Source organism: Anomaloglossus baeobatrachus, chromosome 2 (assembly GCF_048569485.1).
Source record: "Anomaloglossus baeobatrachus isolate aAnoBae1 chromosome 2, aAnoBae1.hap1, whole genome shotgun sequence".
NCBI classification, from domain to species: Eukaryota; Metazoa; Chordata; class Amphibia; order Anura; family Aromobatidae; genus Anomaloglossus; species Anomaloglossus baeobatrachus.
Window position 1 is genome coordinate 333,551,400 of NC_134354.1, and position 24,628 is coordinate 333,576,027.

The following is a 24,628-nucleotide window of genomic DNA, read 5'->3' on the forward strand; positions in this document are numbered from 1 at the left end:
CGCCACAGTAGGGGTGAGTTAATTAATTGTTTGACCAAATATAGCAGGGTCATTCACACATTGATAATTTTGTGCGGCCCCCGAAAGTTGGTATAAATTTCCAAATGGCCCCAGTCAGTAAAAAGGTTCCCCACCCCTGCTCTAAAGCATATGAATAAGTAGGGATAATCCCTAAAAGGCTTGTCTTCAGAAGCACAGAACTCCTCTGTCTATCGGCTTCCTTCTTGCTTGGTGATGGTGGGCTCCAGAATAACTGACAGTTTGGACCAACAGCATGGTTACTCCATTGCTCTGAACTTTCTACGCTCAGATGCTGCTAAAAGAGGCAGCATCAGAGGATCACAGTGGTCTGGCCAGCTTCAGGGCAGCACTTGTAAGCTGTATAGCCTAGAAGATCAGCCAAAGAATGGAAGGACTTATAATTTTCACAAATGGGATAAATTGCAAAATGCTTGTAAAGAAAAAAAAAACCTTTCAATTTATGTGTGTAGATGGGTAGGTAGCTGGCTTAGTGGTAGAAAACAAAGAGTGGTTATTAATGGTGCATACTCAGATTGGGCCAGGGTTACTAGTGGGGTGCCACAGGGGTCTGTATTGGGCCCCCTACTATTTAATATATTTATTAATGATCTGGTGGATGGTTTACAGAGTAAAATATCAGTATTTGCAGATGATACAAAACTATGTAAGGTAGTTAACACAAAGGAGGACAGTTTGCAACTACAGATGGATTTGAGTAAATTGGAGAATTGGGCTGAAAAATGGCAAATGAGGTTTAACACAGATAAGTGTAAGGTTATGCACATGGGAAGGAGAAACAGATGCTACGATTACTTACTAAATGGGAAACTGCTGGGGAAATCAGACATGGAAAAAGACTTAGGCATCTTAGTGAATAAGAATCTAAATTGGAGTGCCCAGTGTCAGGCAGCAGCCACCAAAGCAAATAGGGTGATGGGATGCATTAGAAGAGGTCTGGGGGCACGAGATGAAAACATCATTCTCCCTCTGTACAAATCACTAGTCAGACCACACTTGGAGTATTGTGTGCAATTTTGGGCGCCGGTGCTGAAGAAAGACATTACTGAACTTGAAAGGGTTCAGAGGCGGGCTACTAAAATAATAAATGGAATGGGTGCATTACAATACACGGAAAGGTTATCAAAATTAGGTCTATTTACTCTAGAAAAGAGAAGACTTAGGGGAGACCTAATAAATATGTACAAATATATCAGAGGGCCATATAGAGATCTCTCCCATGATCTGTTTGTACCAAGGACTATGACAAGAACAAGGGGGCATTCTTTTCGATTGGAGGAAAGAAAATTCCTACATCAGCATAGAAGAGGGTTCTTCACGGTAAGAGCAGTGAGGCTCTGGAACTCTCTTCCTGAGGAAGTGGTGATGGCCAACTCACTGAATGAATTTAAGAGAGGAATGGATGCATTTCTTGTTAGCAAAAGTATAGAAGGTTACAAATAGCATATTCTTACAGGTAGATAGAAGAGCGACCTAGATTATTAGAGGAATGGGGGGGGCTGCAATACCAAGACAGGTTATTAAATTTGGGGTTAGTTAGTTAGGAAAAACAAAGGCTTAGGGGGATCTAATCACAATGTATAAATATATGAGGGGACAGTACAGAGACCTTTCCAAAGATCTCTTTACACCTAGGCCTGCGACTGGAACACGGGGGCATCCGCTACGTCTTGAGGAAAGAATGTTTATTCATAATCACAGATGAGGATTCTTTACTGTACGAGCAGTGAGACTATGGAGCTCTCTGCCGTATGATGTTGTAATGAGGGATTCACTAGTAAAATTTAAGCAGAGCCTGAACGCATTTCTTGAAAAATATAATATTACCAGTTATGTATATTAGATTTTATGACAGGGTGTTGATCCAGGGAACTAGTCTGATTGCCATATGTGGAGTCAGGAAGGAATTTTTTTCCCCATTGGAGCTTATTTGACACATTGGGGTTTTTTTGCCTTCCTCTGGATCAACATGTTAGGCTACGGGTTGAACTAGATAGACTTAGAGTCTCCCTTCAACCTTAAAGACTATGTGTTATTATAAGATCCAATGGACATATGAATATCCAACATAGGCTGTGTTCACACAATCTGTGCTGCATTACTGGCAATGGGTAATTATGTGTTTATGAGAAGAGCTACAGCCATATTATGTAAGTAATTAAGCCACTTAGCTTGTTAACCCATTCACAGTAAGCAAAATATAATTACTGAGTAAAGAATAACAGCCCTTTAATAACAGCTTGCTTAAAGGGGTTTTTACATGAACAGGTAATTTTAAAGTACATTTTAACCAATAGATATTGGAATAATAATAAGTTCCACAACTGGATTTTATATGCATTGGTTACTGTGCTGAGATAATCTTATATATGTGTCCCTGCTATCAGTGGTGTAACTAGAGTTCAATGGGCCCCAATGCAAAATTTGGACCTGCCCCTCCCCGTCTCCGCCCCCTCCGGGTACCGGATAATTGTGCCAACACTTGGCTCTTTCCCTCAGCACCCAGCTTTCCCATACTCCGATATCCCTGTTTCGCTCAGCACCCAGCTTTCCATGTTTTGATATCCAGCTTGTCCTCAGCACCCAACTTTCCAATGCTTTGATATACATCTTTCCCTTAGCACCCAGCTTGCCTTTGATATCAGAGTATGCAAAGCTGGATGTTGAGGGAACTATGTATAGAAAAACATGGGAAAGTTGAGTGTTGAGAGAAAGATGTATATCAGAGCATGGGAATGCTGGGTGCTGAGGACAAGATGGATATCAGAATATGGGAAAGCTGGGTGCTGAGGGATATCAGAGCATGGGAAAATTAAAGTGCTGAGTTAAAGATGTGTAGGAGAGCATGAGAAAGCTGGGTGCTGAGGAAAAGATGTATTATATTATTGTACAGTTAGAGGAAAGAAAAAGCCAGCTCCCCACAGCTTCTCAGTCCAGAGTTGATCCAGATGCTTACTCGGAATCGCCCTGGTTAGGGCTAGTAGATCCAGGAAAAACAAAATCCAGTGAACTTAGGCATGAATAGATGAATTCCTATATTCCACCATACAGTATGATACAGCCCCCATATAGTATTATGCAACCCCCATATAATAGTATGCTTCCCTTAAATTCCTTTATATAGTAGTATTCAGCCCCCTATATAGTATTATGCAGCGCCATATAGTATTATGCAGCCACTATATTCCTCAATATAATAGTATGCAAACCACATATAGTAGTATACAGCCCTTATATTCCACCATATAGTAGTATGGAGACCCCATATAGTAGTATACAACCCTCATATAATAGTATGTAGCCCTTATATATCTCCATATAGTATTATGCAGTCTCCATATTCCACTATATAGTAGTATGCAGCCGTTATATTCTTCCATATAGTATTATGCAGCTCCATATAGTATTATGCAGCCACAATATTCTTCCATATAGTAGTATGCAGCCACCATATCGTTTAACGCACCCCCTTAACCATCTAGCCACCATGATTAAATATATAAATACTCATTTCTTCTTGTTCCCCCGATGTTTCGGTCTTTTCAGCGTGTCTACAGAATCTCCCATATTCGACTATATAGTAGTGTGCAGCCTTTATGTTGCTCAATATAGTATTATGCAGCCCCCATATAGTATTATGCAGCCCCCATATTCCTCCATATAGTAGTATGCAGTCCCCATATCGTTTAATGCACCCCCTTAGTCCTCTAGCCACTGTGATTAAATACATAAATACTCCCTTCTCCTCATTCCCCCACTGTTCCGGTCTCCTCAACATGTCCAGTGCACCTCTCATATTCGACAATATAGTAGTATGCAGCCCTTATGTTGCTTCATATAGTATTATGCTGCCCCCATATAGTATTATGTAGCCCCCATATTCCTACATATAGTAGTATGCAGCCCTATATCATTTAATGCACCAACTTAGTCCTCTGGCCACCGTGATTAAATACATAAATACTCACTTCTCCTTGTTCCCCCACTGCTCCGGTCTCTTCAGTGTGTCCACTGTTATGCCGCTCTGCATATCTCAGCAAAGCCGCGCACAGTAGTGACGTTATCACGCTCTGCTGTGCTGACACGTCAAAGCGCTGCAGACAAAGCAGGAGAATGATGAGAGAGGGAGTGCTCCGTTCCCTCTCCCATCAGTGCTTTCAATTGTATTGGCATCTGGAATGCTGATTCAATTTAAAGTGCAATCCTCGGCAGGGGGCCCGCAGGGCGGGGGACTCGGTGCCAGCCCTGACATGTGGCCTGCCGCCGTTGGCAGTACACCACTGGCTGAGGTCCTCGGGCCCCCTGAACCCTTGCGACCGCGATTGTTCCACCCCTGCCTGCTGTGTAATGGCCGAGTCTGACCGTACAGGGACATGGTCTGATCATACCATGTCTCCTGAGCTGGGGAGGGTTCAAAATAGTACACAGATAACACAACTGAATATTTTTTGTGAGGTAAAACTGCCTGTTTTTAAAAAAATGTTTTACCTTAAAGAAAGAATAATTGCGATCACGTGCTGTCTTGTTTGTATATTTTATACATCCTCCCGGGCCCGAGAGATGTGGTATGAGCAGACCTGTACGGTCACACACAACCATTACACAGTACATAGCAGGTACACATTTAGAAGATTATCCCTGCATAAGAACATTTTTTTTAACCCCTTCACCACCCGGTGAATTTCCATTTTTCTTTTTTTTTTCCCCTCCCATTCTTCTAAGAGCCATAACCTTTTTATTTTTCCATCAATATAGCCGTATGAGGGCTCGTTTTGTGCAAGATGAGTTGTACTTTTGAATAAAACCATTAATTTTACCATAAAGTGTGGTGAAATTGCAAATAAAAAGTGCAATTCCACAATTGCTTTTTTATTTACCATGCTCATTATATGGTAAAACTGACCCGGCAATATGATTCCCAGGTAAGTACCAGATCGTAGATACCAAACATGTATAGTTGTTTGGTTTTTTGGATTTGTTTTTGTGTTTTTATTGAATTGGTGAAAAAAAATTCTGAGAAGCATAATGTTCTCATTTTTCAGGATCTGGGTCTGTGTTACGGCTTTTTTTTGTGTCCTGAGTTGACATTTTTAATTATACCATTTTTGAGAAGACACGATATTTTGATCATGTCTTACTGCATTTTATTGCACTGTTGTGGTGGCCAAAATAACATAATTGTATCGTTTAGAATTTTTTTTCGTTTAGCTGGTTATCGATTACCGGTAGATTCATTTATTTTATATTTTGATAGATAGGACATTTCTGAACGTGACAATACAAAATGTGTATTTTTTATGTATTGTTTTATTTTCAATGGGACGAAAGGAGTGTGAATTGAACTTTAGTGGCTTTTTTCCATTTTTAATAACCTTTTCTCATTTTTGTTGTTATTACTAGTCTCCTTAGAGGAGTGGAAGCTACAATCTTCTGATCGCTTGTGCTGTACATAGTAGAGGATCAGCACTACTCTGTATAGCAGAAATAATGACAGGAGGTTCATCATGACATAGACAAGTGTCATCAGTTGACCCCTGGCTGTCATGACAACCCATCAGCACCCCGCAATCACGTCACAGCGGTGTTGCAATAAATCCTGCTGTCAGAGATTGACGGCAGGATTTCACTGATTAACAGCAAGCAGGCAAATCAAAGATTGGGTTCGATGTACGAGCCTGCATCAAAGGCAAGGACAAGACTTATTACGTACCAGTACCTACAAGGTCGTGAAGGGGTTAAACACATCCAATTGTGGGAATTATTATTATTCCAAGATCTATTGATTAAAATAAACTTTGTTCGTGAGACAATACTTTAAGGTTTCCAGGCAGCAAAAGGACATTTATTGCACTACACATTAATGCAAACTGAAAAATAAGGAGAAATTGCAAAAAAAATAATAAAAATATAACAAATAGACTAGATGATTTTTATGTGATCACTGCTTAGTTGAAAAAAAATGACATTAATTGTAGATTAAAAACAAAAAAAAGGGTGCAAAGCCCATAGTTCTAAAATATTCCACCTGCCCACAGACTGTGATAACTACTAGCTTTTGGAAGTCTTATTGCTGAGACCACTGCTGACTGCCAAGGGATACTTGTGTTCCCTGTCTGAATACAGTGGCAGTTTCCTATGCTCGCTGATGCTCCATTCATTCTGGGTCTGTTAAGAGTACAACTCTTGACTATCTCCAATCATTGCGGTTGTGGTTGAAGCAGCTGGCCCCCGACTGATCTATTAGCGGATGAACAAAACGCTCTTTTTCTGGGTCAAAAGATATGCCAGAATAAAAATTATCTCAACATTGCCTGGGATAAATAAGGGGTTTACCCAATATCATGATGGTGTATAGGGATAGAATAATTGTATTTCAAGCGTCCTATTTAAGAGTTGAGCAAAAAAGATTTGTAGGACCCTGGTCCAGTGGCTAGGTTGGTAGTCCATGGACCTACCCCATAATGCCGGAAATAATTTCTGATTGACGAAATGCAGTCATAAAGCTGCAACAATTCGTCAGCCTGTCTAAACAGGCCAGTAACCAAGTGCTGATATACTTGTACAATGTACATACAGCTCTGGCAAAAATTAAAAGGGTGGTTCACCCATATTTTTTATTTTGTAGATCGATATTATGTTCAGAAACAATGTTTCTCTCAAATACCTTATGTTGGCAATACAGTAGTGTCTGTGAGAGGCGCTATTGCAGACCGCTGTTCCCCATGCCTGACCCCCTAGGTCCGTGACCTCGGGGATTCGGTGATGTCACGTCAAGTTCCTGTTAACCTGACATCACTGGACGGCTGCAGTCTTCCTGAGTCATTGGGCTGTGGGCAGTGTTTCACCGCTCGTCACAGCCCAGCATATCTCCTGCTTGCAGCGCTCTGCTGTGAGGGAGGAGGGAGAAGGGAGCTGATGGGCTGACATGCTGGGCTGTGCTGAGCGGTGAAACACCGCCCACAGCGAATTACTCATAGACACTGCGGCCGGCCGCGGTGATGTCAGGTTAACAGGAACCTGACGTGACATCATCGGATCCCTGAGGTCACGGACCTCGGGGGTCAGGCATGGGAAATAGCGGTCCGCAATAGCGCCTCTCACATGCACTATTGCCAACATAAGGTAGTTGAGAGAAACAATGTTTCTCAGCATAATATCGATCTAGAAAATAAAAAATATGGGTGAACCACTTCTTTAAGAGACCACTGCAAAATTGTCAGTTTTTCAGATTTTTCTCTTTATAGATATATTTTTGAGTAAAATGTAACTTGTTCTTTTATTCTATAAACGTCTGACAACATGTCTCAGAATTTCCAAGCAATAAATTTTGTATTTATTTTCTGAAAATGAGAAATGGTCAAAATAATAAAAAATGCATTGCTTTCAGACACCTCAAATAATGCAAAGAAAACAAGTTCATAATCATTTAGAAACAACAATACTAATAATGTTTTAACTCCGGAAGAGTTCAGAAATAATCAATTTCTACCAACTCCTCTATATTAGTTATCTTGAAACTTACATTTGAATTCTTCTGGGGTCAACCATAAGAAGCATGACATAACACAAGATAATCTCTCCCAAAAGAAATGCTGTGAGCCTGCAGAGTAAAGATATCACTATAGGTTATCTTGAAATATGCCAAGTATGAAGAGCATTAAACAAGATAGCAAATTATTTTTATTATTAATAGAAATAATATAAAAGTGTTATAACAATGAGCCAGTAAACTAGGCCAGTGTTCGTTAACCATTTCAAGCCAAATGCCCCCTAGTGACAGGAAATTCCAACCATGTAATTTCCTCTGTAATGTATTTTTACTATATGGAAGAATGTACGTCCATAGCAATGCTTCATAGAATGGGTGTCCTGCGAGGGTGCAATTCCAGTCTTGCATTCATATACACTAATAGGACATATGGACGGGCATTGCCGATGGATCAACCCTTTTAGAAAAGACCAGCACCATATTATCAAGTATTTTCACATAGTACCAACCAGAGATTGCTAGTTGACAGGACAGTCCATTTTTATGTCCTTGACTGTTTTAGTTTGCTATTACACTGTGTGCAGACTTATTAGGCAAATGAGTATTTTGATCACATGATAATATTTATACATGTTGACCTACTCCAAGCTGTATAGGCTTGAGAGCCAATTACCAATTAAGTAAATCAGATGATGTGCATCTGTGTAATGAGGAGGGGTGTGGTGTAATGACATCAACACCCTATATAAGGGGTGCATACTTATTAGGCAACTTCCTTCCCTTTGGCAAAATGGGTCAGAAGAGAGATTTGACGGGCTCTGAAAAGTCCAAAATTGTGAGATGTCTTGCAGAGGGATGCAGCAGTCTTGAAATTGCCAAACTTTTGAAGAGTGATCACCGAACAATCGAGCGTTTCATGGCAAATAGCCAACAGGGTCGCAAGAAGCGTGTTGAGCAAAAAAGGCGCAAAATAACTGCCCATGAATTAAGGAAAATCAAGCGTGAAGCTGCCAAGATGCCATGTGCCACCAGTTTGGCCATATTTCAGAGCTGCAACGTTACTGGAGTATCAAAAAGCACAAGGTGTGCCATACTCAGGGACATGTCTAAGGTAAGGAAAGCTGAAAAACGACCAACTTTGAACAAGAAACATAAGATAAAACGTCAAGACTGGGCAAAGAAATATCTTAAGACTGATTATTCAAAGGTTTTATGGACTGATAAAATGAGAGTGACTCTTGATGGGCCAGATGGATGGGCCAGAGGCTGGATCAGTAAAGGGCTGAGAGCTCCACTCTGACTCAGACGCCAGCAAGATGGAGGTGGGGTACTGGTATGGGCTGGTATCATCAAAGATGAACATGTGGTACCTTTTCGGGTTGAGGATGGAGTGAAGCTCAACTCCCAAACCTACTACCAGTTTCTGGAAGGCAACTTCTTCAAGCAGTGGTACAGGAAGAAGTCGGTATCGTTCAAGAAAAACATGATTTTCATGATTTACATACAACTACTCCACAGCATGGCTGGCCAGTAAAGGTCTAAAAGATGAAAAAATAATGACATGGCCCCCTTGTTCACCTGATCTGAACCACATAGAGAACCTGTGGTCCCTCATAAAATGTAAAATCTATAGGGAGGGAAAACAGTACACCTCTCGGAACAGTGTCTGGGAGGCTGTGGTGGCTGCTGCACGCAATGTTGATCGTAAACAGATCAAGCAATGACAGAATCTATGGATGGTAGGCTGTTGAGTGTCATCATAAAGAAAGGTGGCTATATTGGTCACTATTTTTTGGGGGGTTTATTTCTGAATGTCAGAAATGTTTATTTCTAAATTTTGTGCAGTTATATTGGTTTACCTTGTGAAAATAATCAAGTGAGATGGGAATATATTTGGTTTTTATTAAGTTGCCTAATCTTAAAAAAAAAAAACCACTCCAACTTCCAAAAATATAAAGCTTTGATATTTACGAGTCTTTGGGTTGATTGAGAACATAGCTGTTGATCAATAATAAAAAAAATTCGCTAAAATACAACTTGCCCAATAAGTCTGCACCCAGTGTAGTATGCCGACAGCAGATGTTATTTAAATTTAACTTGTCATGTCCGATAGCACTATTAACCTGCAGATATAGGGTTGATCTGCAAGTAACTAGCGTTAAGGTGCTCAACCTCCACACTGCAAATGTGGCACCCAGAAGAATATTAACTTTATATCTCCCAGGAGCTGCCAGCTTTCAGTCATGCATGGCAAAGCTATAGTAACCACTAACAGCATTGAGAGGTGGCACTAAGCATACCCCAGCAGTTTGACTGACAGCTGTTTTGCACTTATGGACTTCAGAGTCGGCAGTCAGTCAAAGTACTGGGGTGTGCTTACAGCCGCTGCTCACAGTTTAGTCAACAGGGAGCGGTGACTGAAAGCTAATGGCTTCCAGGAGAAATAAAGTTTATTTTCTCCTAGGTGCTGAGCTTTCAGTACTATGGCTGGACACCTTCGAAACACTATTAACCTAGTGATTAACCCTATATCTGCAGGATAAAATGGTTATTAGGATTATTGGACACGACAGGTTCCTTTCATTTAAAATACAGTCTAAAACAAAATCAACATGTGCATTAACAGATTTAAAAAGTAAATACTGGCATGCTCAACAATATTACCAATACGTTTTATGTCTGTACTGTGAACATTCCCTTATGACAATATAATGGTCTGGGTAGGGATCAGCTTTATCTTAATATCTCACCATCCAAAGCAGTAGATTGAAAGGCAGATTCCCAGCAAGGTAGCAATGCCATGTCTGACTCTTGGTCCACAATGAGAAGGAGGCAGGCAGTATCGGAACAAAAAAGCTAAAATAAGGGCAGAAAGCTGCCCACTAAGGAAAAGGCGCTGAAAAACAGAATAAAAATGAAAAACATATACCGATTGCATAAATACAGCTGAAATACAGTTTTACTTTAAGGAAATCTTATACATACTACTGTATGTTAGCCAACTTATTCTCAGGGATAGTATACCTTAGATCAAAGGAAGGTTAATATGTGACCTATCAATAGCTATGCAAGTCATAGTGGGACTAATTTGCCAATTTTAGAGCAGTTGATCTAAACAGAGTCAAACTGGCCCACTGAGGAACTGGAAAATCCCCCGGTGAGTCAGGGAATAGCGGTCATGGTTGCAAATGGTGCAACTGGGGCAAAGGGGACCCACTGATACCAGCTGAATGCACATCCAGTTGAAATGTATAGCAGAGCAGTGAGCCACTTGCTCGGCGCCCTATGTACCTATATATTCTATGCCATCTGAACTATCAGGAATCAGTGACAGCCGGTGACATTGAAAATGATGCAATGACAGCATTTTGCCACCTGTGATGTGTGATGAGGAAGCAGGAGGAGCCATTAGTCAAAGGAATAGAGATCAGTAAGTAGAATCATGTTTTGTTTAGTTTTTTAATTGCCATGTAAAGAGCGCGAAATAGGGGGATATTGAATAGTTTGAGGGTCACAAAGAGAACATTATACTAAATGGGGCACAGAGAGGGGGCCATTATACATTATGGGGGTCAATAAGGGGGGCCAGAGAGGCAGGCACTATATTATGTGAGAAGAAGGAAAATATTACACAGTATTGTGGCCAAAGAAGGGCATATTGTACTGTGTGGGACTAGAGAGGAGGACATCTCTTCCACTGTGACATTACACAGTGGAAGAAATGTACTAGGGGTTTTTCGGTGAAAAAACTTTATCCCCTAGCCACAGTATAAGTGATTACTTATTTATTGGATAGGGTCTGACTGTTGGAGCCCACACTGATTAAATAAGTTGGGAACTTTTATCCTCATTAGAATGATGTGGCATGTTCTCCCACCGCTCCATTCATTCCCTTTTAGACTGTTGACCAACTCTTTTGGTCAGCGCAATAGAGAATGAATGGAGCATGTGGAACAGGGATAAAAGTGTCCTGTCAGGGATAAAAATTCTGCATTCTTCCTTTTGGTGTGGTTCCCAGAGGTAGGACAACTATGATTAATAATTTATCACCCATCTTGTGAATAGGTGAAAGCTTGCCTTCACTGAAGAACATTGGGGAAGAGGGGCTCTCTCTGGAAATATCTCTGGTTGCACAGCAACTGTACTGTCAAGTACATTTTAAGAATAAACTGTCCTATATGTACACGAGGAATCTCTGGCCATTATATGACTTGTATTTTGCATTTTCAGCAGTTTATCCCTCTGCAGGCTTTATCTCGGAATATACAATTGACTCGGGGGATAAGACTAGCTGTTACTATGAATCCATACACAAAACAGCACACAGAGTTGTATTTCTGCTCTTCATTCCTTAGCACACAGAGTAAAACAGCTGAGGCACGGAGGAATTTATCCAGCAGTACTCAGTTGTGTAGATGTGAATTCAGGTGAGGTAGAACATTTGATAGAAAGCTCAGCATGATCTTATTTTGTCTTAATTTTCCTGTTTCCTCGCTCATTCTTCCTCCTCTTTCCCACAGAATATAATAGGCTCTGTAACCTGACACTTCGGCGGTCTATTATATTTTGAGGAACATGATAAGCTCAGGAGGCAGTGAAAGAAGAAGAAATGGCTCAGAAGTGGAGATGGAAGCATATTTCTCTGATGAAAGAAACTTTGTATGGCTAGTTTCACACTTGCGTTGGGCAAAATCCGCTGGGTCCGTTATTTCACAGTAATCCGTTAGCTGATTCCTGTGAAATAACGGACCGTTGCATCCGTTTGGCGTCCGTTAGGCGTCCGTCTAACGGAATCCGTCGGCTCTGTTGTTTTTTCTTTTTTCATTTTCTTCATTCTGGCCATGCTCAGTAGAAATTAGCGGAATCCAGCAGCGGATTCCGTTGTTAAGCACTTAGCAATGGAATCCGCTACCATAGGGAAACATTAAAAATTTTAACGGAAGCAACGGAAACCGCTGGTCGGCGTCATTTTGACGCAAGCATTTAATGCTACATTCAGCGTTGCTTCCGCTCGGCGGAAGCAACGGAGCGTCGGCCAACGGAAGCAACGCAGATACTTTTGGCACAATCCGTCATCAATGCAGGTCTATGGGAAACAGCGGAATCCGTTAACGGATTCCGCTGTTTCCCAAGACAGCGGATTGCGCCAAAAAAAAATAATGCAAGTGTGAAAGTACCCTATCCTATAAACTTGTACTACTGATTCATGCAAAGTTTTTTCAAAGTATAGTTCCCATTTATGTGTCAGACAAGTAAAAAAAAATAATAATAAAATATTGCAATATTTTTGTGACTTTTACAATTATTTTAAAGTTGCGGTTTGGCTGTAAAAACAATTACCTGCAGACCAGACTAAAATCCTCATGACGTGCTATAGCCCCTGCCAGAGGGAGATTGAGAGGGCTATGAAACGTTAGACACAGAGCAGGGTTTTCAGCTCCCAGCTGTAGTGTTTGCTATGGTGCACATGATCCAGGGCTCATATCTCCAGCTGTTTTGCTGCATCTCGACAACACACATCTGCTCATCCGTGAGTACAATAATGCTATTATAAACCAATGACCTATATTTTAATGATGAACTGTCAGTGTAGCAGCAAACAGTTTGATTTCTCTGCACTCTCTAATCCCGAAGGTAGGGACACAGGTTATTATATTTACAGCATTTTAGAGTTTTAACTTAATCTCACCCACATGCTACAATTTTGGGGTGAAATCTGCACAATTGTCTTTTGTGTATTCTTTTAGGGGACTCTAAATCTAGGCTAAACTGATGAAATGGTATTATGCTGCATTTTCAAAACAAAAATGCACATAAAAAGCACTTGAATCTGATTACTAGGCTAATGACATGGCGTGAGGCTGGCTTTCAAGTGCTGGCCAAGGAAGTTTTCACTGCTGTGTTCCAGTTGCCAGAGTACCAATGTGGATGCCGGACCTGAGCCCAGCAAATCTTTTTGCTCGACTCTAAAGCCTAGCAGTGAAAATGAAGCTTTAGTAATAAGTAATTACTCATTAAAGTGTTCTTTAGATTACAGTCATGGCCAAAAGTTTTGAGAATGACACCAAAATTATATTTTCACATAATCTGTTGCCCTCTAGTTTTTAATTGTGTTTGTCTGATGTTTACATCACATACAGAAATATAATGGCAATCATATTATGAGTACCAAAAGGTTATATTGACAGTTAGAATGAGTTAATGCAGCAAGTCAATATTTGCAGTGTTGACCCTTCTTCTTCAGGACCTCTGCAATTCTCCCTGGCATTCTCTCAATCAACTTCTGGACCAAATCCTGACTGATAGCTGTCCATTCTTGCATAAGCAATGCTTGAATTTTGCCAGAATTTGTTGGTTTTTGTTTGTCCACCCATCTCTTGATGATTGCCCACAATTTCTCAATGGGATTTAGATATGGGGAGTTTCCAGGCCATGGACCCAAAATCTCTATGTTTTGTTCCATGAGCCATTTAGTGATCACCTTTGCTTTATGGCAAGGTGCTCCATCATGCTGGAAAAGGCATTGTTGGGCGCCAAACTGCTCTTGGACAGTTGGGAGAAGTTGCTCTTGGAGGACATTCTGGTACCATTCTTTATTCATGGCTGTGTTTTTAGGCAAGACTGTGAGTGAGCCGATTCCCTTGGCTGAGAAGCAACCCCACACATGAATTGTTTCAGGATGCTTAACAGTTGGCATGAGACAAGACTGGTGGTAGCGCTCACCTTTTCTTCTCCTAATAAGCTTTTTTCCAGATGTCCCAAACAATCGAAAAGGGGATTCATCTGAGAAAATGACTTTACCCCAGTCCTCAGCAGTCCACTCCCTGTACCTTTGGCAGAATATCAGTTGGTCCCTGATGTTTTTTCTGGAGAGAAGTTGCTTCTTTGCTGCCCTCCTTGAAACTAGGCCTTGCTCAAGCAGTCTCCGCCTCACAGTACGTGCAGAAGCACTCACACCAGCCTGCTGCCATTGCTGAGCTAGCTCGGCACTGCTGGTAGTCCGATCCCGTAGCTGAAAAAGTTTTAAGATACGGTCCTGGCGTTTGCTGGTTCTTCTTGGGCACCCTGGAGCCTTTTTGGCAACAATGGAAGCTCTCTCCTTGAAGTTCTTGATAATGCGATAGATTGTTGACTGAGGTGCAATCTTTGTAGCTGCGATACTCTTCCCTGTTAGGCCATTTTTGTGCAGAGCAATGATGGCTGCACGTGTTTCTTTAGAGATAACCATGGTTAACTGAAGAGAAACAATGATACCGAACACCAGCCTCCTTTTAAAGTGTCCAGTGGTGTCATTCTTACTTAATCATGACTGATTGATCACCAGCCCTGTCCTCATCAACACCCACACCTGTGTTAATGGAACAATCACTTGTTAGCTGCTCCTTTTAAGGCAGGAATGCAATGATGTTGAAATGTGTTTTGGGGGTTAAAGTTCATTTTCTTAGCCAATATTGACTTTGCAAGTAATTGCTGTTAAGCTGATCACTCTTTATGACATTCTGGAGTATATGCAAATTGCCATTAGAAAAACTTAAGCAGTAGACTTTGTAAAAATTAATATTTGTAGCATTCTCAAAACCTTTGGCCATGACTGTACATAATAAATTAGTTCCTGTATATAAGATTATCTTGGCACAGGAACATTTTATATAAACACACCCAATTGTGGAACGTATTATTATTCCAAGATCTATTGATTAAAATTAACTTTAAAATTACCTTTTTTTGTGGGAAAATACATTTAACCCTTTCCCGACCAAGGACGTACCAGTACGTCCTTGAACATGTCTGTCCCGTTACCAAGCCCGCAGTAATCCCTGCACTATCAGCAGATGTGTGACTATCAAGCACGGGTGGATTGGACCCTTTTAACCCTTTAATCGCGGTGTCAAACTCTGACAGCACAATCTAATGCACGACGGCGGCCAGTGTGTTGGCATGGCAGCGCGACTTAAAGAAACTTGCTCTATTAGTCAGCATAGGGTTAATCGACATTAATTTACAATTTGCCAAAAGGCAACTAAATCCTAAACTCAAGACTAATTAATATATCATTTTTATTTTCTAAAAAAATTAGATCATGGACACAACAAACTTTTAAAACCACTAAATGCAGTGATCTAATCAGGTCTCCTATATTACAGCCATTCTAGCTGCCTGCCAATCACTATTAGTCTCCCATTTGGGATTGCTCCTATTGTATCTGCAATTCAGTATGCTATATGTATATCACTTCAATTGTTAGTGATCACTGCATTTGCTGATTAAAAACCTATTAGTAGCCTCTCCAACATGTTTCACCACACTGGCATCATCAGGGGGCAGAGGCTAATACAGATAATGAGCCGTGTCGCTGCCATGACTCACTTCCTGTGAATGCTGGCAGAGCAGAAGCGATCAGACAGTATAAAGATAAAGTTCCCTAAGGGGTCTAGTAAAACCAATAAAAAAAGAAGTAAAAAACAAAAATTTTTAAAAATATTTAAAAATAAAAAAAACGTTCAAAGTTCAAATCACCCCCTTTTGCCCCATTAAAAAAAACCCCAATAATAATAATAATAATAATAAAAAAATACACATTTGGTATCGCTGCGCTCAGAAATGCCCGATCTATCAAAATGTAAAATCAATTAATATGATCAGTACACGGCATACCGAAAAAAAAAATTCAAAAGCCAAAATTACTTTATTTGTGGTTGCTGCAAAATTACATTAAAATGCAATAACAGGCGATCAAAACATCGCATATACACAAAAATGGTATAATTAAAAACGTCAACACAGGACACAAAAAATAAGCCCTCACTGAGCCCCAAATCCCAAAATATGAAAACGCCATGGGCCTCGGAAAATGGCGACAAAAGCACAATTCTTTTCTTTTGACAAACTTCAGAATTTTTTTTCACCACTTAGATAAAAGTAAAACTATACATATCTGGTGTCTACGAACTCAAACTGACCTGGAAGTCATAATACAAAAAGAGTTTTTCAAAATAGTAAACATAAAATAAATACATAAAAATAAATAAAAAAAAAAGAAAAACAATCGTACAATTGCATTTTTTTTGCAATTTCACCCTAATTGAATTTTCTTTTTCTTATTTTCCAGTACAATATGAAGCAAAATCAACGGTGTCGTATTTTGCAGGCGACTTCTACTTTTGACCAAGTCCCCATATAGTCATATTGACGGAAAAATAAAAAAGTTATGGCTCTTGGAAGAAGAGGAGGAAAAAACGAAAATTAAAAATGGAAAATCGCCCAGAAGTGAAGGGGTTACTATTCAAACTGAAAGCTAATTATATTTCCTATGAAATTACAATTCTGAAGTATCTTTTCTCTTTTTTTTCCTCTGAATATTTTTGGATAAATTGACAAGTGTTAGTTAGCATAAGACTCTATTCCTACAGTCTAACAAAAGGATCACTGATTGAAAAGTGCGCTGGGTCAGACACCCAACAGATGCGCAGGAGGAATAACAAAGAAACAGCACAATACAGAGCTCTAAGGAAAGATGCTGCAAAATTAGTAAAAAAAAATATATACGAGGGGCTGCTGCTAAGTCTTTGGCTTTACCCAGAAATAAACGAGATAGGATGATGAAACTTTACATTTATTCCACATACTCTCCAATGATGTCAACACACTTCTTACATCGGTATTCCAAGTTCCATAAGCCGAGCAAAAAGAAGGATTTCGGTTGTGTCTCAAACCAGGCATCCGTAGCAGCTATATCAGAAATGGTGTGAAATTTGGTACCCTTCAGGTGTTTTTTCAGGTTTGGAAGCAGAAAATAGTCAGAGGGAGCTAGATCTGGTGAATAAGGTGGGTGGTCAACCAGCTGGAAGCCCAGCTCTGCCAGTTTTGCTGTGGTCGCTTGTGCAGTGTGAGCGGAGGCGTTGTCTTGCAGGAGCAAGATTCCTTTGGACAGCTTGCCACACCTTTTGGCCTTCAGAGCTGCCTTCATAATTGGTCCAAAAGTTTAATGTAATACCTTGCATTGATGGTGGAATCCTTTTGAAGGTAGTCCACTAGCAGCACGCCCTCCTTATCCCAGAACACAGACGCTACCACATTAGTGGCTGATTTTTGCACCCTGAACTTCTTTGAACGAGGAGAACCATTGTGCCTCCACTCTTTTGACTGCTCCTTATTTTCTAGGTCATACAAATAAATCCAGGTCTCATCCATAGTGACCAGTTGATCCAGGAAGTTCATATCAGTCCAAAAACGCTGACAAATGGACCGGGACGTTTTCACTCGCATGCTTCTCTGATCTGTTGCCAAACATTTGGGGACCCACTTTGCAGATAGCTTTCACATGTCCAAATGTTCATGGATAATGACACAAACACATTCATGATATCTGCTATTGGTTTAGCTGAAATTCGTCGATTCTCCAGGTTGTGCACAGCATCGATTTCCAGAACAACAACCACTCTCAGTCATCCAGGACGTTCCTCATCATTGGTGCTGAAGTGTCCCGTTTTAAATTTGGCAACCCAGCTCTTAACTGTGGAATATGAATGGCATTGATCCCCAATGTCTGCGACATATCACCATGAATATCCTTTGCGGACTTTCCTTGCAGAAACAAGAATTATATCACTCCTCTGCTCTCAGTTGCTGTGAATATCACATTATACTCCGCCATTTTGTTTTCCCACGTGTGTGTAGAATACTGTTGCCATAAGCAACAAACACAACATTTTGAAAACATATATTAGACACATAAAGCTTTCATGTGATGTAACATTGGTTACCATAGAAACAAAAAAAGATCACAAAGCAAAAGGCTTATCAGCAGCCCCTCGTATGGCGAAAATAGATATGCCAGAAGAGCTCGTGGGTCATGTTATTTGGGTTCTTCTTCATGTGCTATGCAGCAAATCATGACATCATTAATAACAGATCATTTTACTCACTCTATACTCACTCTATATAGCACGTGTATTTCATTATTTTAAGAGGTTGATTCTGCAATACAACATCTTGAAGTGATAAAATTGGATATGGAGAATGGAATTTAATATGTAAACATTTAGTTCACTAATCTTTATCTTGCTTTATTGCTAAGTAACTAACATTATAAGGTATCTATCAGATTATTGCCATTCAATTCTTGTTTGATGTGTTCTAGCCATAATCCAATGTATTGCGCCTATTGTATAACTTATATAACATAGGTATGCCCTAAAATTATATATGCAAAGGCAACAAGTAAATATGTATGTATTAGAATGTACAGATATTCCAATACATTACAGTTAAATGTTTAAGTAAAAGTTCCCTACAAAAAATGCAAAGTTAACAATAAAAAAGTAAGAAAACTAAAAAAATATATATTTTAATTAAAGAAATATAACAAAACATAAATAAATATTGGTTATTCCTGTCACCATGCAAAATCAGTACTATAAAGTGGGTTCTTTATTGGTGGAAAAAAAACAATAGCAGAGTTTGTGTTTCCCTTTAGAGAAAAGAGTGTGGATTTAGTCTGCATCATTTGACAGCAAAGAAATTGTCACCAACAGAAGGTCCAAAATAGAGACCAAAAAAAAGATTAAAGGTGTTTATCCAAAGGGGTGGAGCTGGACTCATCTAGTCTCTGACTATGGTCCCCAGCCAGACTGTTGAAGTATATTTTCTCTGAAATGCTGGAACATTTCAAAGAAGAGAACATACGGTACATGGCTGTAATTGTTTAGCCAGGTTCTATTTCACACTGCCCGCAGTCTGGGCAGCATGAATCAGCTAACATGTTTTCTTTAACACTAATGTCAAACTGTTATTTATTTATCTTGTTGTTTACATAACACTATCATATTCCTTAGCGCTATACAGAGAGTGTCGCCATTGACATGTGCAGGTCTTCTCTATTATGAGATTCTCAGACAAATCCTGGTGAGTGGGAAAGTATGGACCCTCATGGCCTGAACACTAGTAGTTGGCATATCCCACTTGTAGTGCACCCATTTCATTAAGCATGTAGTCTGTTAGGCAGCAGGTTATAGATCAAGAGTTTAGCAGACTGAGTTTTGTGGGACCACATTCATTTAGTAAAACTTACCGAATTATATTTATAAAAATCTCTCGTTGAAATGCAAAGGGTGAAATCTGCAATGTAAAGCATGCGTATTTTAGTGTGGCTTTTGCAGCAGATATGCTGTGGAGAACTCTGCAGTGAAACCGCTGCTTGTGAACATACCCATAAAGTATCTTACACAAAACTGAAAATATATATTTTTATTTTTTTTTTTATTTATTTTTATGCCTGCTCTTTGACCACCTGAAACCAAATCCCATTGTAGTATTGGATGTCATTATACAATTTTTTACCCTCTTTCAGTCATGCTAGCCTCCTAAGAGGCTCATAAAGTGATCATTTACAGCTCTATATATTTGACCGTACACTTGTGCACACCTTTAGTAATAGCCTATGGCACTTTTTCTAGGCCTTAGGTCATCAATATCATTAATATCCACCTCTCTCTTAGGCCTAAAACACACTTCCGCAAAAAAAACGTACGTGTCTTACGGTCCGTTTTTTGGGTCCGTGTTCCGTTTTTTTGGGGCGTTTCTCCGGTACGTATGGCATCCGTGTGATGGCGTATGCGAGCCGTGTGTACGTGTAAAATGTCCGTGTTTGTGTGTAAAATGCCTGTGTATGTGTACGTGGAATGTCCGTGTGGAATGTCCGTTTCTGTGTTGCACAATGTCGTTAATACATGTTGGCTGACAGCAGACAGAGTTGCGCGATGAGAATGAACTCGGGTGAACTTCACCCGACTTCATTGTCATGCCGCGGCTCTGTCTGTGTGCCGCGTACTGATTAGCTGTCACCTGTGAAGGATTCACCAGTGACCGCTAATCCCCCGAGTGACTGAAGTGAGCATCCCTCTCTCATACTCACCGTATACATACGTTTGAACATTGTGGCCAAAGAGTCCTATTTTAACCTTATCGGTCCACAGGACTTGTTTCCAAAATGCATCAGACTTGTTTAGATGTTCTTTTGCATAATTCTGATGCTGAATTTTATGGTGAGGAGGCAGGAGAGGTTTTCTTTTGATGACTCTTTCTTTAAGGCCATATTTGAGCAGGTGTCTCTGAACAGTTGAACAATGTACCACAATCCATAGTCTGCTAAATCTTCCTGAAGAAATTTTGCTTGGTCTTCCAGACCTTATTTTGACCGCTACTGTTCATGTTAACTGCCATTTCTAAATTACAGTTTGAACTGAGGAAAGAGCAACTTGAAACTGCTTTGCTATCTTCCTATAAGCTTCTTCTACTTTGTGGGCCTCACCCATTTTCATTTTCAGAGTGCTAAGGAGCTGTTTAGAAGAACCCATGGCTGCTGTTTTTTGGCACAAGGTTAGAAGAGGCTGGGATTTTATAAAGCAGTGAACTTTGCATCACCTGACCTTTCCTAACAATGATGTTGAACAAACCATAACTGTTATGATCCGGTTACCGTGGAAGATTACAAAAAACTCCCAGAGGTGAAGAAACACCAAGAAACAGTAGTAGTTGGAACTTGGGGTGACCGCAATCCCTTGACTATCAGACCACACTAGAAGTAGCCATGGAGCGTTCCTAAAATCCTAAGCGCCACGTCACAGCCTGAAAAACTAGCTACACCTTACAGAATGAAATGAGGAAATCTACCTTGCCTCAGAGCAGTCCCCAAAGGAGTAGGTAGCCCCCCACATATAAAGATTACGGTGATATAGAAAAACACAATGCTCAGATAGGAAAAAAAGAATTAGCAAAGGCGAGGCCCAACTATCTTGATACAAAGCAAATGAAAGGAACTGATTGTGGTCAGTGCTAAATCCCTATAGCAAAATACCAAACTCCTGATAGTAAAAAGGCCCTTGAGGTCATACGACCTCACCCCCACTATATCAGGTACTCCTGTAAATAATGGGAGAACAAAATACCAAAAAAACACAAAATACAAAAAAGCAAATAATCAAATCAGACAGGGATAAAAATCCCTTTTCCTGCAGGAGAGCCAGCACAGGGGAAACCCCCACGCCCACAACACAACAGAAACAAAACTTCACCTGCAAGAAAACAGATACACAGCAAAACAAGGAAAAACAACACCCCAAGGTATAAACCAGAAAGCAAGGCAAAAACTGAAACTTATCTGCAGAGGTCTTGCTCAGGGATACAGGGAAGGAAAAATCTCCAGGCCAGGAACAGAGACAGGGAACATACAATTATGTATAATCTTTCTTTGTTAAGAAAAAAAAATAATACAGAAAATAAGAAGAAAAAGAGTTAGATCTGACCAATTTTACAATAACAGTCTTATTTCGAAAGAATTTAACTATTCAATTCAGTTATGAATACAATTTTCTCCAAGAAGAGAACAAAATAGTAATACGGTAAACCTGTAAGGCCCTGCTTTATGTAATTTTAACTTTGCTGCTCTCTCCGTCCCCCCTAATCCATTAATCTATCCACATTAACCCTCTCTCTCCATGAGAGGCAAGATTTTGAACCAATGAGGAAAAGAGAAGGAGTCTGCGACATCAGTCTGGCATGTAGATCCCATATATTGAGCAAAGGAGTGACCCTCTAACCGTAATGCAAGGCATCTTAGAGTATAAATAATAGATAGCCAAGAGAAGAAAGGAGATGACTAGCGAAAAGCAGCGAAAGTGGGTGAGGGAAGGAAAGGGAAGGTCTGAGGGAGAGGAAGTCCGTGGTGCTCCCAGGTGTGGCGGGTTAAGTTAATAACTGTGAGCGGGATCGCTAACAGCTCAAGGGCCGAACAGTTCTCGAAACGCTTCAATATCTTTGAAAAGGATCCAGGGCTGCCAAATTTTTAAGAATCTCTCACTGTCCCCTGTTGCCTCTGTGGACAAGTCCTCCATATAAAATATGGAGGCCAATTCCTGTTGCCACTCTTGTAATGATGTAAGGATTGTCGTCCGCCAGTGCCTAGGGATCACAGAGCGAGCTGCTGTTAGACAAAATCTAAGCAGATCTCCCTTTTGTGTTTTAATAGAGCCAGGCAACATGGACAGCAACGAGATCTCTGGTGATGGTGTTACCGATTCTCCAGTAATTTTGGTGTATGTCTGAAACACCTCCAACCAGAAGGGTTTGATCAGCGGACACTCCCACCAAATATGTAGCATCGTCCCGGGGGCCCCCCCACACCGCCAACACAACTCTGACACAGAGGGAAAGATCTTATGTAGCTTCACTGGATATTGGTACCATCTGGATAGAATTTTGTAGTTCTTTTCTTTTGCATAGCCAGCTGTGGACATCTTATGGGTAAACAGGTAAGCTTTCTGCTTCTCCTCCTCAGTAAAAGGAGTGCCCAGTTCTGTCTCCCAGTTAGATATGAAATTTGGGTCTGTGTCTGTATCCGGGGCCGCTTGACTTTGTATATGACTTGAATTTGTATATGACTGAGATTAAATGACATGGTGGGGATTTTTGCAAAAACAAACCCTCAAACGGGGTCAGAGAAATGTCAGGTATGTGTTTCCAATGTCTCAGTCTATTACATACAAAGGAGTATAGTTGTCTATACTCAATCCATGACAGCAAGCGCGGGGGGTCCAGGCCCTGCATGTCTCCGAAAGACATAATATCATTCTCTTTCAAAGCATGATATACCCGAAGATCATCTTCCACCTTCCAGCGCAGAAAGGAGGAACGTGTGAATCCCGGGGAAAATTCCGGGTTGGAGAAAATCGGGATGAGCAGAAGCGGAGGCCCAGTCAAAGAGCCCCTCTGCCTCACCCGATCCCACACTTTAAGCGTGGCCTTGATTAGAAAGTCAGCTGCAGGTAACTTCACCCCCTCGCGTGATTCCAGCCATGGTAGATAACTCGTGGGCACCGGCGCTCCCCCCTGTTCCAACACGACCCATTTTTTATGTGTAGCCGAAAAGTGCCAGTCGAACATACGCAGCAGAAGAGCGGCCTGATGGTATCTACGAAGATCCGGCAATCCAGCCCCTCCCCTACTAATGGATCTGGTTAAGATCTGATATCTTACTCTCGCCCTGGAGTGGCCCCATACAAATTTGATTAATGCCGATTTAAGTGTGCGGAAAAAGCTTGCGGGTGGTAAGATAGGAACCGCCTGAAAGACGTACAGGAACCGTGGTAGCACATCCATTTTAAACGAGTTAATACGTCCGAACCACGAAATAGGTTTTTTGTGGTATGATAGTAGGTCTTTAAGTGTTCGTGTCAACAGGGTCTGATAATTCAGGGAATACAGGAGTGTGAGATCAGCAGGGATCTGTATACCTAAATATGTGATTGCTTTAGGTTGCCACCGAAACGAGAAGTTTTGTTTAGCTAATGACACCTCAGATGGCTGCAAGGTAACATTCAGAGCTTCCGTTTTTGAATAATTTACTTTAAAGTTGCTCAAATCTCCAAATTTCTCAAACTCCATCAACAAGGAGGGCAGGGTGATGTGAGGCTGAGAAATATAAATCAATAAGTCGTCAGCATACAGGGAGGTCTTATACATCTTACCTTACACTTGCAGACCGTGCACACAGGGATTCCTCCTTATGGCATTGGCCAGATGCTCCATCACCACCACGTATAACAACGGAGAGAGAGGGCACCCTTGTCTCGTACCATTCCTTATAGCAATGGGCCGGGACAACGCTCCATTGGTCTTGATGCGTGCCGAGGGACACGTATACAATGCCAATATTTTTTGTAGAAAGCGGGGGCCCAGGCCAATCTTTTTCAATGCCGCGCGAAGGAAATCCCAGTGTACGTGGTCGAAAGCCTTCTCGGCGTCCACCGACAGAAGGCCCATAGATGTGGAGGAGGAGATTGCATTCACCATAAGTAATAACGTCTTATTTACATTATCTCTGGCCTCTCTGCCCTGTACAAAGCCGACTTGGTCTGAATTAATAATTTCAGGGAGAAGGGGAGCCAATCTGTTAGCCAGTGTTTTGGAGAACAACTTCACGTCCACATTTAATAAAGAAATCGGCCTATAATTAGATACCATAAATGGATCCTTCCCCGGTTTTGGTAGTACTGTAATATACGCCTCTAGGGACTGCGCTGCAAATGGGGATGTGTCAGAAAC

At 40.8% G+C, this 24,628-nt stretch overlaps 1 protein-coding gene across 2 annotated transcripts in view; it reads right to left on the reverse strand.

The window, feature by feature from the left end:
• Positions 1-24,628, reverse strand: part of LOC142289982 (membrane-bound glycerophospholipid O-acyltransferase 2-like) — a 116,739-nt gene that overhangs the window by 54,918 nt on the left and 37,193 nt on the right. For both annotated transcript variants that reach the window (XM_075333926.1, XM_075333927.1), the window contains exons 2-3: positions 10,279-10,424; positions 7,562-7,639 (exon numbers count right to left, since the gene is read on the reverse strand). In XM_075333926.1, the coding sequence (XP_075190041.1) occupies positions 7,562-7,639; positions 10,279-10,424 (224 nt within the window). The remainder of the gene's footprint in view (positions 1-7,561; positions 7,640-10,278; positions 10,425-24,628) is intronic.